Genomic DNA, 15,638 nt, shown 5'->3' with positions numbered 1-15,638 from the left:
ACACACCCCGGCTTCCGCCTCAGGGTAGCGAGCTGGACAACACCGGCTGAGAGGTCAGCGTGGCGTTTTTAACTTCCTGGGTGGGCGTGTCTACCAGTGCTGGGCGTAGCCCCGAGTCACGTGGGTGGGATGACGCGGAGTAGGGATTAACAGATACCAGATACCAGAATCTTCGGACACAACACCTCAAAAAAACTTCAGGTACTATAAACCACAGCAGCAAGAGTCTCTTACGCACCCCCAAACATGTCTCGGTCAGAAACATCATCAAGAGGCTGCATTGGCTGCTAGTAAAGGAAAGGATACACTTTAAGGCGCTGTGCTCTGCTTATAGAGCCTCGCACAGTCAAGGACCACAACATCTTGGCCAGAAATTGAGATGGTACTTGCCTAACAGACCACTGAGATCCTCCAACTCCAGTACCATGGCGGGACCGAAATTCAAGAGAACGAACTGGGCCGGTAGAAGTTTCTATATAGGAACCGCAGCCATTTGGTATAAGCTTCCATTATCAATCCGATCAGCTACTTCCCTGCTTAAATTCAGAGGTTTGTTGAAAACATGGCTTTTCAGCAACTCTGATCTCTGTTAAGATGTCTGCCTCCTTCACCGATCAGGACACTGAACGGTAACATTGCGCTTTATAATTCTCCCACATTGACATCTGGCTACAGGTCATCTCGTGCCCAGGTCCTACTGTCCCCTCTCTGTCGATCCTGCACCATCGAGCATGTGGAAGCTATGTCCGTGTTAGGACTCTCACAGCTCGCCTGGCATCATATTGTGGACCAAGTGTCCTTACGCTGGACCAGTGTTCACCAATAATAACTCTAAAGCTACCCCTGTCTCCCCCATTAACAAGGCAGGACCCTGCTGCTGCACCTATCAGCATGTCTATTAAGAGCATCTTAAATCTGTACCCAGTCGTAGTACGGTGGTAGAGACCTGACTTTACCATAAGATTACCACTCTTATCCTTAGTAAGGGCCTTGAACACTGGCAGCTCAATACAGCCGCACAGATGCATGAAGCAAAAAAAAAGTACTTTTTGGACAGCTTCTGTTTCGTTTAAGCACCCCTATTAGCAGAAGAAAACGGTCTGAAATAAACCCTCAGAACCTTGATTTACTGAACAACTTCACTCAGGGAAAAAAAACCGCAAACAGCTAGAGAAAAAATGTAGGGAAAATGATGGCTCTGATATGACAGACCCATATGGACAGCAGGTATCGAGATACCCATTCAGATAAAGGAGGCTGGCGCGGGGGACGCCCCCCCCATCCCCCCACCCTCCTGCATCAGAACGTCTCTAATCCAGGGCGTGAGCCTTTTTTCCATAGTGAAGCTACTGAGAAACCCTAAAGACGCTAACCTGGATGCTCGCCCCTCGCAAAGGCCCTATGACACCCTGTCCTCGCTTTTAAAAATATAAAAGAATCCATTTAAAGGTCAGGAGATAGCGCCGCTGTCAGAGCTGTGGTCCTCAGCAGCTCGCGTGCCCGCCCCGGGCAGAGTTATCAGAGTTTGATCTGGGCCCATGTTGAGGAGCAGAGGGTGGTTGCTATGGATACCACATCCCAGCCTGGGCCTAACTTGTTGGCCATGTCTGGTGCTCAGTTATGCACAGTAACAGAGTAGAGGGGAGGCCTTTGGCCCTCTCTCATGAGGCCTCCTGATCCAGACCAAAGACCTGATAATGCATTCTCTTGTAGAGTCCAGGGGTTGCAGTGGAATGCACTGACAGGTCTGTGGAATGCTGCATTGCAGGCCAGCTTCCTGTGAGTGCATAATCAGCAGCTGAAAGTGGGGCAACATATCTTGTGGTACTTCATTTCGTAGTGACTTAGACATGCACTAGTTCAAAGTGAGGGAAAATCACAGAGAAGTGCGAAGAGGAACGAAGACGCTTGGCGAGAGAGGACAGAGGTAGAGGGCAGAAGAGAAGGCACAATGAAACACAAGAAGCTGGTGAGATGAGGAAGGCCAGGCCTCACTGCACATGGTCAATCTAAAAGGGACACTTGCTCTAGGTCTCTGGGGATATCACTGAAAAGCTCGCTGGTCACTGAAAGCAGGTCGAGTACTCTGCAGCGGTATCCATTCTGACTCTGCAACTCCACTCATGGAAAGTACATTCCAGTTCAGAAGACTAGATCCAGGTGTGATCCGAAGTCTTGGAGATGATTTGCTTCTGCTGCCCTGTCCAGATGGGTGGTACCGCGCCACTCTGGGGTCTTCATGGAGTCCAGTGATGGCTGCATAACTACTAGTGCTGCAGAGCGCGCCCGGGTCAGCGCGCGTGGCTTGTAGCGTCTTGTTAGTCTGCAACAAACTATTTCCCCCCACATGGGTCATATAATAGAGTTTGGTATCACCTCCTGCCCCCAAATTCCAAAAAAAGGAGACAGGTGCTCTCCCAGACTGTCCCACTGAACCTCTGGCTTTCAGTCTGCATGCAGCGCTTTGATGCTAGTTCATAACTCAGTGAGCTATATATCAAAGATTATAATTTATGACCTGCACAGGGATCTCTGCAGCCAAAAGAGTAACCCACTGCACTCTCTACATAAAATACTTATCTGCGACCTAATCTGCTTTGCAATAGGCACATTAAACATCTGTGCTATTTAATGATGAGTAAAACCTGCAATGGACTGTACTCCGATTTCTCCTGCAAGTATATCTCCAATTACGTTAGTGACCGTCCATTTTGCTGGGTTTTTACAACAGCGTCCAGGCCATTTTAGAACTTGTCATTGCTCAGAATAGTAATTTGTTATTTACGTTTTTACATGGACTCGATTGTTTGATTTTACTTGTGAGATAGTGTCACAGAAAATGTCACACATTTGGCTGTAAAATGTCACGCATAGGCAGACTGTATTCATGGAAATGTCACATCTGAATAGGGTCTTTCCGCTCTTGAGATTACGATCATGGTTTCCAACATGGTTTCCATGCTGGTCTGTCCGACGTGGAAACCATGTTGGAATGTGTGTTTGGGGGATGTGGATTTGGTGCACAGCCTCTGGTTGGAGGCCGCGGGTGCACCTAAGGTGCCCCCCCCCGCTGATCCCTGCACCTTGTAGCAGGCACCTGGATCTGCCTGCCCGGGGTGCAGGGATGAATCGCAACTCCTGGGTAACTATGGGAGTATGCATTACGGATGGTTTACGGCCATAATGCATGCTTGCATAGTGATATATAGGAAAGTGAACGAACAGTGTTCAGTCGCATCCTAATGAGGCAGTCGGGACCGCCGAATGGGTGTCGGTCGGTCCAATGACTGAGTTGGTGTCAAGCGGAAGTGATTCCGCCCCACATCATAATAACCCCCTTAGTTGTTTAAAATGTCATTTTTTAAATTATTGTCATGTATTTTTGTTTATATTTTAAATGTATGTGATGTAATTTTGTTTGTAATTATTTAAAAAATATATATATATTTGTTAATTTTTTTGTTCTTATTATGTTTAATTTGATAATATTTTGTATTGTTTAGTTCTGTAGCGGGTTGTGGGGTTTATAGGGGTGATGGGTGGGAAGTAATTTATTTTTAAGTAATTATTAATTAATTGTTGATTAATATTAATTAATTGAAGTTAATTTTGTAAATTCTTTTTTAGGGGGAGCAGGTTGTGGGGCTATAGGGGTAAAGGGTGGGAAGTAATTTATTTTCAAATAATGAATATTTGTTTGTAAATTATTATTAATTAATACATAATTTGATAGTTTTATTTTTTGGGAGTTGTGGGGCTATAGGGGTAAAGTTTGAGAAGTAATTTATCTTTAAAAATTATTTGTAATTAAAATTAATTCATTAATTGATCATTAATTATTTATAATTGTTCATCTACATTTTTTGTAGGTGTGGGTTGTGGGGTTTATAGGGGTAAAGGGTGGGGCATAAATTAATTTTAATTAATTAATAATTAGTTGCTCAGTACTATAAATTATTTAATTGACAATCCATTGTTTTAATGAATGTTTTTTTAGTGTGATTTTAGGTGTGGGTTATGTGGTTTATAGGGGTAAAGAATGGGAAGTTATTTAATTTTATTGAATTTATATTCAGTTTTATATTTTGATATTTAATTATTGATAATTAGTTTGTTGTATTAATAGTGTAAATATATATATTTTTTCAAAGTAAATTTTTGGGTGCAGGCTGACATTTTTGTGAGGTTATACGGTGGTAAGTAATTAAATTAAATTTATGTAATAATTATTTTTTTGTTCAAAAATAACTTTTAAATAAAAACGTTTATTAGTTTTGAATTTTATTTATAATATTTGTAGGTATGTGGGATTGTAATATGTTTTTAAAGTCATTTAATTTTGTTTAAGATATTTTGGGGTCCAACAACTGCCATTGCGGGCTTTCCGCTGCATTACGATGCTGTAGGTGAGGCATCGGGCGGAGGGTGGAAGGAGCCCGTCAGAGCATTGTGAACACACAAAATCACATAATAACAACAGAGCCAGGCTCGGCTCCGCCGTCGGGATTATGAAGTCACTTTCCGATAGCCTTTCCATGTCGGCCTTTGTGACATAGAAAGGCTGTTTGAAAGTTGCGTTGGTGGTCCCTCACAGGGCTTCCTATACCCGGTCCTCCGCTATTGGGCCTGGGGGACACCTATGATGCCCCCCTAGACATCCCTGCACCATGTGGCAGGCACTGCATGGTACCTGTCACACAGTGCAGGGATGTTTAAAAACATACATTTGTCAATTGCAGCATGTACTGAGGGGCTTTTCTGCCTGCCGCACAAGCTGCCATTGAAAAATTGATGTTTCAGACCGCCCATAGGGTGATCGCATCCAAATTGTGTGGTCGGAACCGCCAACCTATGGTCGGGCAGTTTAAATCTGCCCACATTAGGATCGCATCCAAATTGTGTGGTCGGAACCGCCAACCAATGGTCGGGCAGTTCAAATCCGCAACAACATCCACCCAACATCGTAATGCCCCATAGTTGCTTTTTTGTTGTTGTACTAATTGGAGTGGGAATATTACATTTTACCCCTCTGCTATCCAACATTTCCCTACTGTTGTACTGACTGGAGTGGGAATAGTACATTTTAACCTTCCGCTATCCAACATTTTTCCTACTGTTGCTCTTATTGGAGTGGGAATAATACATTTTACCCCTCCACTTTCCAACACTTTCCCTGCTGTTATTGTTCTTGGAGTGGGAATAATAAATGTTACCCCTCCACAATCCAACACTTTCCCTATTGTTGTACTTGCTAAATTGGGAATAGTATATTTGACCCCTCTGCTATCCAATATTTTACCTACTGTTGTACAGACTGGAGTGGGAATAGTACATTTTACTTCTCCGCTATCCAACACTTTCCCTACCGTTGTATTTATTGGAGGGGAATAGTAACTTTTACCACTCCGCTATCCAACACTTTTCCTACTTTTGTACTAATTGGTGTGGGAATAGTAAATTTATCCCCTCCACAATCCAACACTTTCGCTACTGTTGCACTAATTGGAGTGGGAATAGTATATGTAACCCCTCCACAATCCAACACTTTCCCTACTGTTGTACCGGCAGGAGTGGGAATTGTACTTTTAATCCCTCTGTAATCCAAAGCTTTCCCAACTGTTGTAGTGGTTGGAGTGGGAATAGTAATTTTTCCCCGTACACTATCCAACACTTTCCCTACTGTTGTGCTTAGTAGAATGGGAATGGTACATTTTCCTGTTCCGCAATCCAACACTTTCCCTACTGTAGTTTTGATTGGAGTGAGAGTAGTGAATTTTTCCCTTCTGTTCAGTTGTTTTGGCCCAAATGGTTATAGTAAATAAAACCTATCTGTATTTAAGGGCCTCATTACGATGTCGGTCGGAGTTGCTTCCGACCAATACCGTCTCAGTGTATGAACCGCCGACCTTAGGTCAACTGTTCCGAACACCGAAATAGAATGCAACTGCACATGGTGCGGTTGCCAACTCCCATTTCTCAATGGGACTTGTGCGGTGGGCGGAAACCGTGCGCGGTGCAAGCTCCCATTGAGAAATGGGAGTTTGTGGAAATCCCTGCACCGCGTGGCAGGCACCTCATGATGCCTACCGCATGGTGCAGAGATTTTTAGGGCGCACCATAGGTGAACCCCTAACCCACAACCACAGGGCACGGAGGGATGGGGTCCCTGGTAGGAGCCCCCAAAGTTGCTTTCCTACAGCCTTCCCATGTCAGAGAGGCCGACATGGAAAGGCTGTCGGAAACCGACATCATAAAATTACGAAAGCAGAAGCGCTGTCGTTGAGGAATTATAATCGGTTTCTGACTGGCCGATGGGATCCTTGAGCCCGTTGGAACCGAGACTGATTGACCGGCCGGTCTACACTCCAACCGACGACTTTGTAATTCAGCGGTTGGAATATAAACCTACCAAGTCAGTTGGTAAGCCTCCGACGATCGGTTGGAAGCTTACCGAGCAACATTGTAATGAGACCCCTAATATTTTTACTACTATTGTATTTATTGGAGGGTGATTTGTTAATTTGACCAAGTATTTTTATTTTTGTGTTGCGTGGAGTCGGAATTGTAAGTTCTTTTTATATATTTATTATAATACTTTCAGTAGTTTTAAATAAGTTGTAGTGGGAATAGTATATGTATCAAATTTTATATTTTAATTTTTATTTGATATTATTATTATTTATATTATTGTCTTTTTGTTTATTTAAAATTATAATTTATTTAATCATTCATGTTTTTCATATGTGATTTTATTTACATTTTAAGAATTGTTAAGTTGTTTAGTTTTTTTAATTCAATTAGAATTGTGTAGTTTTCATTTTTGTTTATATTATTAGTATATGTTTATATATATTTATTTTTTATAATATTACATTACTTAGTAATTTAGAAATTACAAAATAAATAAAATGATTAGTTTAAATTTTTTATATATATATTGATATATATTAAGTATTATAAATGTGTGGTTAACTTTTCTTAAATTGAGTTAATTTGTTATATTTGTTCAAATATATATAAAACTTTTTATTGTTTAAATGAATGGTATTATTTAATGTATTTAATAGTTATTATTTTATTTTATATACACTAAAAAAACGATATTTAGTACAATGATATTAATCACATCAATATTTTTTAAAAATATTTTTGTACTTACCGTTAAAAAGATAAGATAATATTTTTGTCATCGATATTTTGGTTGAGATACTTTTGTATCGCAATATTTTTGGGGTCGATATTCTATCAGTGAACCTTAAAAACACTTCTGTCTAATTTCATACCCATTCCCTTACTTCCTATTAACCTATATCTTTCTCCAGATGTTGTACACCATTCTGTACTGGAGCCATCCATGTCCTGCTTCAGACCTAAACACAGCTCTGTTAGGGGTGTCAGATGACTTACAAATTATCCTAGACCAAGGAGACTCTGCTGCCTTGGGCCCTGTGATCCTTTGGTTGAGTTTGACACTGTCTCACATGAGACCCTACTTTCCAGACTTTTACATTGGGAACAATGTCAACGCGTCGAAAGGAATTGAATCATTCTTATCCGACAGAGAACAAACTGTTGCTCTACCACCCTTTGAATCTCAACACTTTTCTTTAAGTTGTGAGGTACCACGGGGTTTATCCCTTAGCCCTACGCTTTCATCATCTATGTATCCCAATTGGCCACAGTAGTACGATCTTTTGGGTTTAATCTGATATTTTAGGCAATTAGTGGTATCAATACTATAAAAAAGGCTCCCTGTTTTCAGTTTTTACAGATAAATACTGACAGAAAACCATTTATTTTCGTAACAGTATTTATTTTTAAATGTAAATAAAAACGGAAATTGGGTTGTCTTTTAAATTATTCTAAATGCCATAAAACAAGACTGCCAGGCCAATAGCTGTGTGGATTGACAGGTAAGAGGGTTAAATAAATAAATAATTTTAGAAAAGACCCTTGAACAGCAGTAGATATGCGCAACCTTGATACAAAAATTCAAATGTTTTCTTATAAGTGCATATCTTATCATCTGATTTTGAAACCTGTCAAGGATTCAGGCATAAGTGCACATCTTTTTGGTAAAATAAATGTAGAAATATACTTGATCCAGCTTCATTTTTTCACAAAACCCAAAATTAATATGGATAAATACAGATAAAATTAGCAAAAACTAAATATGGATAAATACAGATGGAAATGTCAAAAAAATAAATACCATAAAACCGGGAGCCCTAATTACAAAAGGCATAAAACACCAAGGTGCATTTTTGAAATTCACAGACAGCGGTAGTTTATTGAATGGAGGAAAACCTTTGAAGCTGACTGGAAACAAGGTAGAGGTCCTGACCAAGCTTTCCTTAACATAGGGCCTCATTAGGATGACGGTCGGACTTACATCCGACCGCCATCCATTCAGAAATGGGACCGCTCGACTACAAGTTGGCTGTCCCTCCAGCCCAATCAGAATGCGACCGCCACCATGGCGATCGCAATGTATATCTTTTGTATTGCAGCGGGTGCTGTGGGATGCAGCACACATCGCAATACAAAACATGGACATCCTACATATCCCTGCACTACGTGGCAGGCAAAACACAACACTGTGGGCCAGGATTGAAGAGGGGCCAGCAACTGGTCCCCAGTGTCCATTTCCGACAGCCTTTTAATGGCGGGTAAACCGCCATGAAAAAGCTGGCCGGGAGGGACAGGATAATCCTTACGGCGGTGAATGGCAGGCCCGCCACCATTGTAGGGTTTGTGGCTCCCTCCGATGCACTAGTGGGCTCAAGGAGCCTGTCGGATGTGTGCGGTCGGTCTGTCCGACCGCCATTGTAATATGACGGTCGGTAAACATGGTTAAGATGACAGTGGGACCCACTGTCATCCTTATCAGGCCCTTAGTCTCTAGACTGGTGACCTGAAGAATTGAACGATCCTCCCCCTCCCACTCAGGCAGCACGTACCCGAGGAGTGATATTTCATGGCACTCAGGGGGTCATTAGCATGGCGAGTGGAAAGTCCGCCCGCCATACCCCCGGGAAATGTTACCGCCCGCAATGCATGCCTTGTCCCGCACATGCCATTAGGACGTGCCCGCCACACTGGCGGGCGCATCCCGCATTCCTAACATTGCAGCGGGCAGTGCTGAAAGCACCGCCCGCCGCAATGCCAAAAATGCAAGTTGTGCATTTCAATGCACAATGTGACAAGCACTGCGCGGTGCCTGCCATGTTGTACATTGAAATGCAGGGGGGTACCCCCATGGGCACCCTCCACCCCCCTGCTCGAGCCCCCAATTGTAGAAGACCGCAGAAAGGCATAACCCCGTATATATCTTGATATTGATGGCGGAGTCTACCAGATATCGCCACCATATGAACAGCTTTTCCGCCAGGTCAACTCATCGACCGGGAGGAAAACCGGCAGACGGTCTTTCCGTCCGCCGGGGTCCTCCCGCCATAGTAATATGGCGGGGGAATTTACATGCGGGCGGGAGGAAATGTCGGGCGGATCGCCACTGCCATGTGGGCGGTGGCGATCCGCCCGACATACTAATGGGCCCCTCTGTCTTTGCAAACCATATCTACAAAGTGGCAGGCCACTTGTCAAATCTCTCTGCATGCAAAACTGATGTGCAAGCCCTTATATCATCAAGACTTGACTATGATAAGTTATTCTCATATAGTCCACAGAAATTGTTTTTTTTGTTAGTACCCGACTTTAATCAGCCACTGTTTGATTTGGGGGTCTCTAGTTGGCACAGGTAGGTACTTGTGACAAATAGGGACCCTCGCCTCTAGTCAGGATAAGGGGATTACCCTCCTCAAATAACCCCTGCTCACCCCCTTGGTAGCTTGGCACAAGCAGTCAGGCTTTATCTCAGAGGGTTTGTGTGTTAAGCATTTGTGACCACATACAGTAATCCAGTTACAACAATACAGATGGATTCCACACAGGTTTTATATAAAAAATAAGTAGACTTTATATAGAGTTACCACAAGACCATAAACGACAAAAATACACAATACTATTACTTTAAGATGGTAGATTTAAGCTTAGTTCAGTTCAGTTCTTAGATGCGACACTCTGCGTCAATCTACCTTAGATTGCGTTGCGCTTCCACGACAAGCAATGTCGCAGCGATGGGAAGTGCGGCAAAGTTCAAGTGCAAAGAAATAAAGACGTGAAGATCTTCAAGATGCGGTGCGCTTCTTGGGGATGCGAGAAGTTCTCGGTTCGATGCGTGGACTACAGCAGAGACATATACGATGCGACGGCAGCAGCTCCGGCGGCGATGCTCTTCTCCCTCGATGCGCGAAGCTTCCGCACGATGCGACAACTACAGCAGCAACATCCAAGATGCGACGGCAGCAGCTCCAACGGCGGCGCGCTTCTCGGGGATGCGAAGTGCTCTTCTTCGATGCAGTGCAGGGCAACATTTTCAGCGGTGACACCCTCCTTCAGAGTTGCAACAGCAGGCACAGCGACGGCGACACGCTCCGACCTCATTGCGAGATTCTTCTCCTGATGCGGTGCAGCGTGACAGCTCCGGCGGTGACACCCTCCTTCGCAGTGACCGCGACATGCTTCCTCTTCGTTGCAGCACGCTTCTCTCCGATGCGGTGCAGTTCGACAGTTCCAGCGGCGACACCCTCCTTCGGAGTTGCAACGGCAGGCCCAGCGACGACGACACGCTTCTTCTCGTTGAGTCACGCTTACAGCTCCTTGCGACACGCAGTTCCTCAGAAGGCCCAAAACAGAAGCAGGCACTTCCAAAAGAACTCTGGGGAGCTGGGGGTAAGTCTGTTGTCCCTGAGACTTCAGCAGGAGGCAAGCTCTTTTCCAAGCCCTTGGAGATCCTTCAGAAGTTGAAAGCAAAGTACACAAAATTCCTTTCTCCTTCCTTTGGCAGTAAGGCAACCACTGCAGGCCAATCCCCCAAGCAGCACATCAGCTTGGGAATAGTGTCTCCTCAGTTTCTTCAGGTTCCTCTTCTCAGTAAAGGGTTCTTCTTATAGTCCAAAAGTGATCTCATTTTATGGACTTCTCCTTTCCTTTCACAGTGCAGGGCAGAAACATCAGACGCCCCACAGGAGGTGGAGCCAGCATTGTGGAAGGCAGGCACAGCCCTATTCAAGGTTAAGGTACAACTCCTCCCTCCCATCTAGATGCAGATCTCTCTATTCACCACTGGGCTGACCCAGCCTGTCTCTTGGAATCCCCCAGCCCTGTCACTCGCAAAACCAGACAAAGGAATACACAACCTAGCAGAGGCAGGTTTGAATGGTTAGAGAAGCAAATACCTACTCTCTAAAAGTGGTATTTGCAAACACAGAATATTAAAATAAACGTCACTAAAACATGTATTTTATTATTCTGAGTTCAGGCATACTAAACTCGAATTTCTACCATGTTCTCTGAGTCTGTTAGGATTATAAACATGTAATAATCTAACAGTCCATTCTGGCCTATGGAGAACAGTTAGCCTTGCAATAGTGAAAAACGAAAATGGCTGTAATGCACTATTAGGAAATGCCACACACATCAGGGCTTGTCCTACCTTCTACTTACAATGCACCCTGCCCTTGGGCCTACCATAGGGGTGACTGATATGAAGAAAAGGGAAGGTTTAGGGACTGGCAAGTGGGTGCACTTGCCCAGTCAGCATGACAGTACCAGACTGCACGCAGGTTCTGCAATGGCAGACCCTAGACACATTTATTTTACAGGGCTCCTTCTGTGGATGGCACAACCAGTGCTGCAGGCCCACCCGCAGCATTTGGATTACATGCCCTGGGCACACTCAGTGCACTGTACTAGGGTCTGACAAGTAATCCAGACATCCAATCATGAAATCACTAATCCATACATCAATTTACAACAGGAAGCATATGCACTTTAGCACTAATCAGCAGTGGTAAAGTGCCCAGAGTCATAAAATAGCCAACAACAGGTCAGAAAAAATATAGGAGGAAGGCAAAAAGTTCCGGGATGACCCTGCAAAAAGGACCAAGTCCAACAGCCACTGTATATTTTTGTATACACACTGAGTTAAAACAGAATTCAATCTAGGTCTGCCTAATGTGAGCTGATTGGACCCATGATAAGTGACTGGAGCTTAATCATCCCAGTCATCTCTGTTGGTGACAAGACGCTGGAAGATTTGCCTACAACTAGGCGCAAAGGCTCCTTTGGAGCAATAATGGGTATGGGAACATAAAGTATATCCTGTCATAATCCAATCTAGACCGCAAATAGAGGGAAGATGAACTTGAAAGTTCTTACCTTAACCTTTGCAAACTACACAGACATATCACTCTGCAACCCAATGAAATTTGCAAATTTACTGTTACCTGCAGGTAACTTCATAGGATTAATTTCAAATATATTGTGCGTACAAGAATGTTCCTTTTATGTTATTTGGTGTTTCTGTAATCCCACCATGCATTCCACCATATGGTAGTCCTGGAGCACTGTGGATATGGGTACATGGAGCAAAAGTTTAAAGTGTTATGGTAAGAGCTAAACAGCCAAACCAGTGGAAGGAAAGTGTCTGCCAGTATGGGCCCTCATCGACAGGGGTCATCAAACCCTCAGGTCATTCATTAATGTCTGTCGAGGTCTGGAGCAGTGAGGCAATGGCTGGTTTTAAGCATCTCACTTGACCAGCTGGTAAAAAGTGGTTTGTTTTTTCATTCAAATCCTCATCCACTGTGGGATAACCAGGTGACTCTTTTCTGTTCCCAGTGGGACCTTGCACATTTGAATACACCAAGCTGAAGACAGCTGATCACTTCTGGACCGATCCTTCTGCTGACGAGCTGGTGCAGCGGCACCGGATCCACGGCGCGCACACCCGGCAGGACTCGTCGCCATGCAAGCGACCCGCCCTGGGGGTAGGTATCCTCTGTTCATACACTGTCAATGAGAGGGTTATCCACGTAAGTGATTTTTGATTGTTTAGAACCTGAAGATTGACTTAGATATTGACAGACAATCCATCAATAGAGTTCAGAATCGAAGACATGGATGAAGTTGAATACATTTTTAGTTTACGTTTGAAAATTCTAAAGTATAAGTGGAGCTTGTGATCTATTTGGGCATCATGGGAAGGCATGAGATGAGAAAAAGAAATAGACAGAATGGATTTCAACAATGTGCCTCACAGGCATCTTAGCTCGGGTTGCACTGCAGGGATGTTAATATTTAAAGACAAGAGGTAGCATTTAGTAGTGGTATTGTGTTGACTTTCTTTTTTGATCTTTGACAATCTCTGTATTTTTAACTCTCTGTGGTCCAGGAAAAATTATTTGTCTTCCTTGCGCTGAAAAACAATGTAAATGTGTACCATATGGCAGGTGTATTCTGTGTTATTATTGTTTCTAACTTTAGACAACTACATTCAGAATTATAGTATTAAGTACTGAGATTTGCATTTCTTTCAATGTGGCAGGTTCATACACAGAAGCGTTAGAAATCCCCATTTTTATTAGAGTTCACCTAACAACAAGCAATCACTTGTCCACTGAAATAGATACTGTAACACCATATGTGTCTCTTTAGGAAATGTTATCAAAGTTCATAATCCTCAACTGATGACTCCGGAAAAAAGTGTTCAAATGATTAAAGTCGAGTGTCTTTCATAAGCTTCTCAAGATAATGACAGTCTGCTAGGTTTCCAAACCTCAAACTACTCGTTCCTGGACACAGCAACTCTATATCTCGGAAGCTTTGTAAAGATGCTCTGGACCACAAGGAACCAATCAGAGTTCAAGATTTCAGCCACATTGCAAATTCCATGAGAGTCCTCTTATCTTATGGGACATGTAATCTTTTTTGACTTTACTCAAATGTCTGGCATAGTGTGTTCACTGGAAAAATGAAGCTTGTTTCTAGATAGTGCCAACTCTCTGTGCACACTGCCAGGCTCGTCTGCATCTGAAAGCGCGTATCTTAAAGATGTTCGTAGTACTGTGCATTCCTCAGAACCAACGCACAGAGGTAAGTGTGGACAAATGGTCATGGCATTAAACACCGACACTTATGTACAGATCCTTCTTAGATGTAGAGAAAGAGTGTATTGGTCGAGAACCCCAGGACTTAAGACCTGGAAATTCAATGCACATTTTGAGTTTTGGAGGAGTCACTCCAGTACAAGAGGGTCCATGACCACGGCGTGATCTGTTCATGCAAAGGCCAAGCCTCCCTGTGGCATCTTCTGAGATGGTGCATGACCACGGCGTGATCAGTTCATGCAAAGGCCAAGCCTCCCTGTGGCATCTTCTAAGATGGTCCATGACCACTGCGTGACCAGTTCATGCAAAGGCCAAGCCTTCCTGGAGCATCTTCTGAGATGGTCCATGACCACTGCGTGACCAGTTCATGCAAAGGCCAAGACTTCCTGGAGCATCTTCTGAGATGGTTCATGACCACTGCGTGACGAGTTCATGCAAAGGCCAAGCCTTCCTGGAGCATCTTCTGAGATGGTTCATGACCACTGCGTGATCAGTTCATGCAAAGGCCAAGCTTCCCTGGAGCATCTGCTGAGATGGTCCATGACCCCGGCGTGATCAGTTCATGCAAAGGCCAAGCTTCCCCGTAGCATCTTCTGAGATTGTCCATGACCACTGCATGACCAGTTCATGCAAAGGCCAAGCCTTCCTGGAGCATCTTCTGAGATGGTTACATGACCACTGCGTGATCAGTTCATGCAAAGGCCAAGCCTCCCTGGAGCATCTGCTGAGATGGTTCATGACCACTGCGTGATCAGTTCATGCAAAGGCCAAGCCTTCCTGAAGCATCTTCTGAGATGGTCCATGACCACGGCGTGATCCGTTCATGCAAAGGCCAAGCCTCCCTGTGGCATCTTCTGAGGTGGTCCATGACAACGGCGTGATCGGTTCATGCAAAGGCCAAGCCTCCCTGTGGCATCTTCTGAGGTGGTCCATGACAACGGCGTGATCAGTTCATGCAAAGGCCAAGCCTCCCTGTGGGATCTTCTGAGGTGGTCCATGACAACGGCGTGATCGGTTCATGCAAAGTCAAGCCTCCCTGAAGCATCTTCTGAGATGGTCCATGACCACGGCGTGATCGGTTCATGCAAAGGCCAAGCCTCCCTGAAGCATCTTCTGAGATGGTCCATGACCACGGCGTGATCGGTTCATGCAAAGGCCAAGCCTCCCTGTGGCATCTTCTGAGATGGTCCATGACCACGGCGTGATCAGTTCATGCAAAGGCCAAGCCTCCCTGTGGGATCTTCTGAGGTGGTCCATGACAACGGCGTGATCGGTTCATGCAAAGTCAAGCCTCCCTGAAGCATCTTCTGAGGTGGTCCATGACAACGGCGTGATCAGTTCATGAAAAGGCCAAGCCTTCCTGAAGCATCTTCTGAGATGGTCCATGACCACGGCGTGATCGGTTCATGCAAAGGCCAAGCATCCCCGTAGCATCTTCTGAGATGGTCCATCGAGAATGTGTATCAGCCTAATACGGCAGACCAGGTACACAAGGTAAGCAGATCCCTGGACAGAAGAAAGGGACCGATAGTTGTGCTATAACAGAGGCTCAGTGGTATCCCAAAGGTGCTAGTGAGCTTCGTCCCCTCCCACACACAGAAACAGCTGATCTGGAGGAGGAGGATA

At 44.3% G+C, this 15,638-nt stretch overlaps 1 protein-coding gene across 1 annotated transcript in view; it reads left to right on the top strand.

Annotated features, from left to right (window-relative positions):
- Window positions 1-15,638, top strand: part of SGSM2 (small G protein signaling modulator 2) — a 986,511-nt gene that overhangs the window by 648,484 nt on the left and 322,389 nt on the right. Inside the window, exon 6 of the mRNA XM_086954507.1 lies at window positions 12,745-12,893. Within this exon, the coding sequence (XP_086810633.1) occupies window positions 12,745-12,893 (149 nt within the window). The remainder of the gene's footprint in view (window positions 1-12,744; window positions 12,894-15,638) is intronic.

Source organism: Lissotriton vulgaris, chromosome 2_1 (genome assembly GCF_964263255.1).
Source record: "Lissotriton vulgaris chromosome 2_1, aLisVul1.2, whole genome shotgun sequence".
NCBI lineage: Eukaryota > Metazoa > Chordata > Amphibia > Caudata > Salamandridae > Lissotriton > Lissotriton vulgaris.
This window is presented reverse-complemented; position numbering and strand designations above follow the sequence as displayed.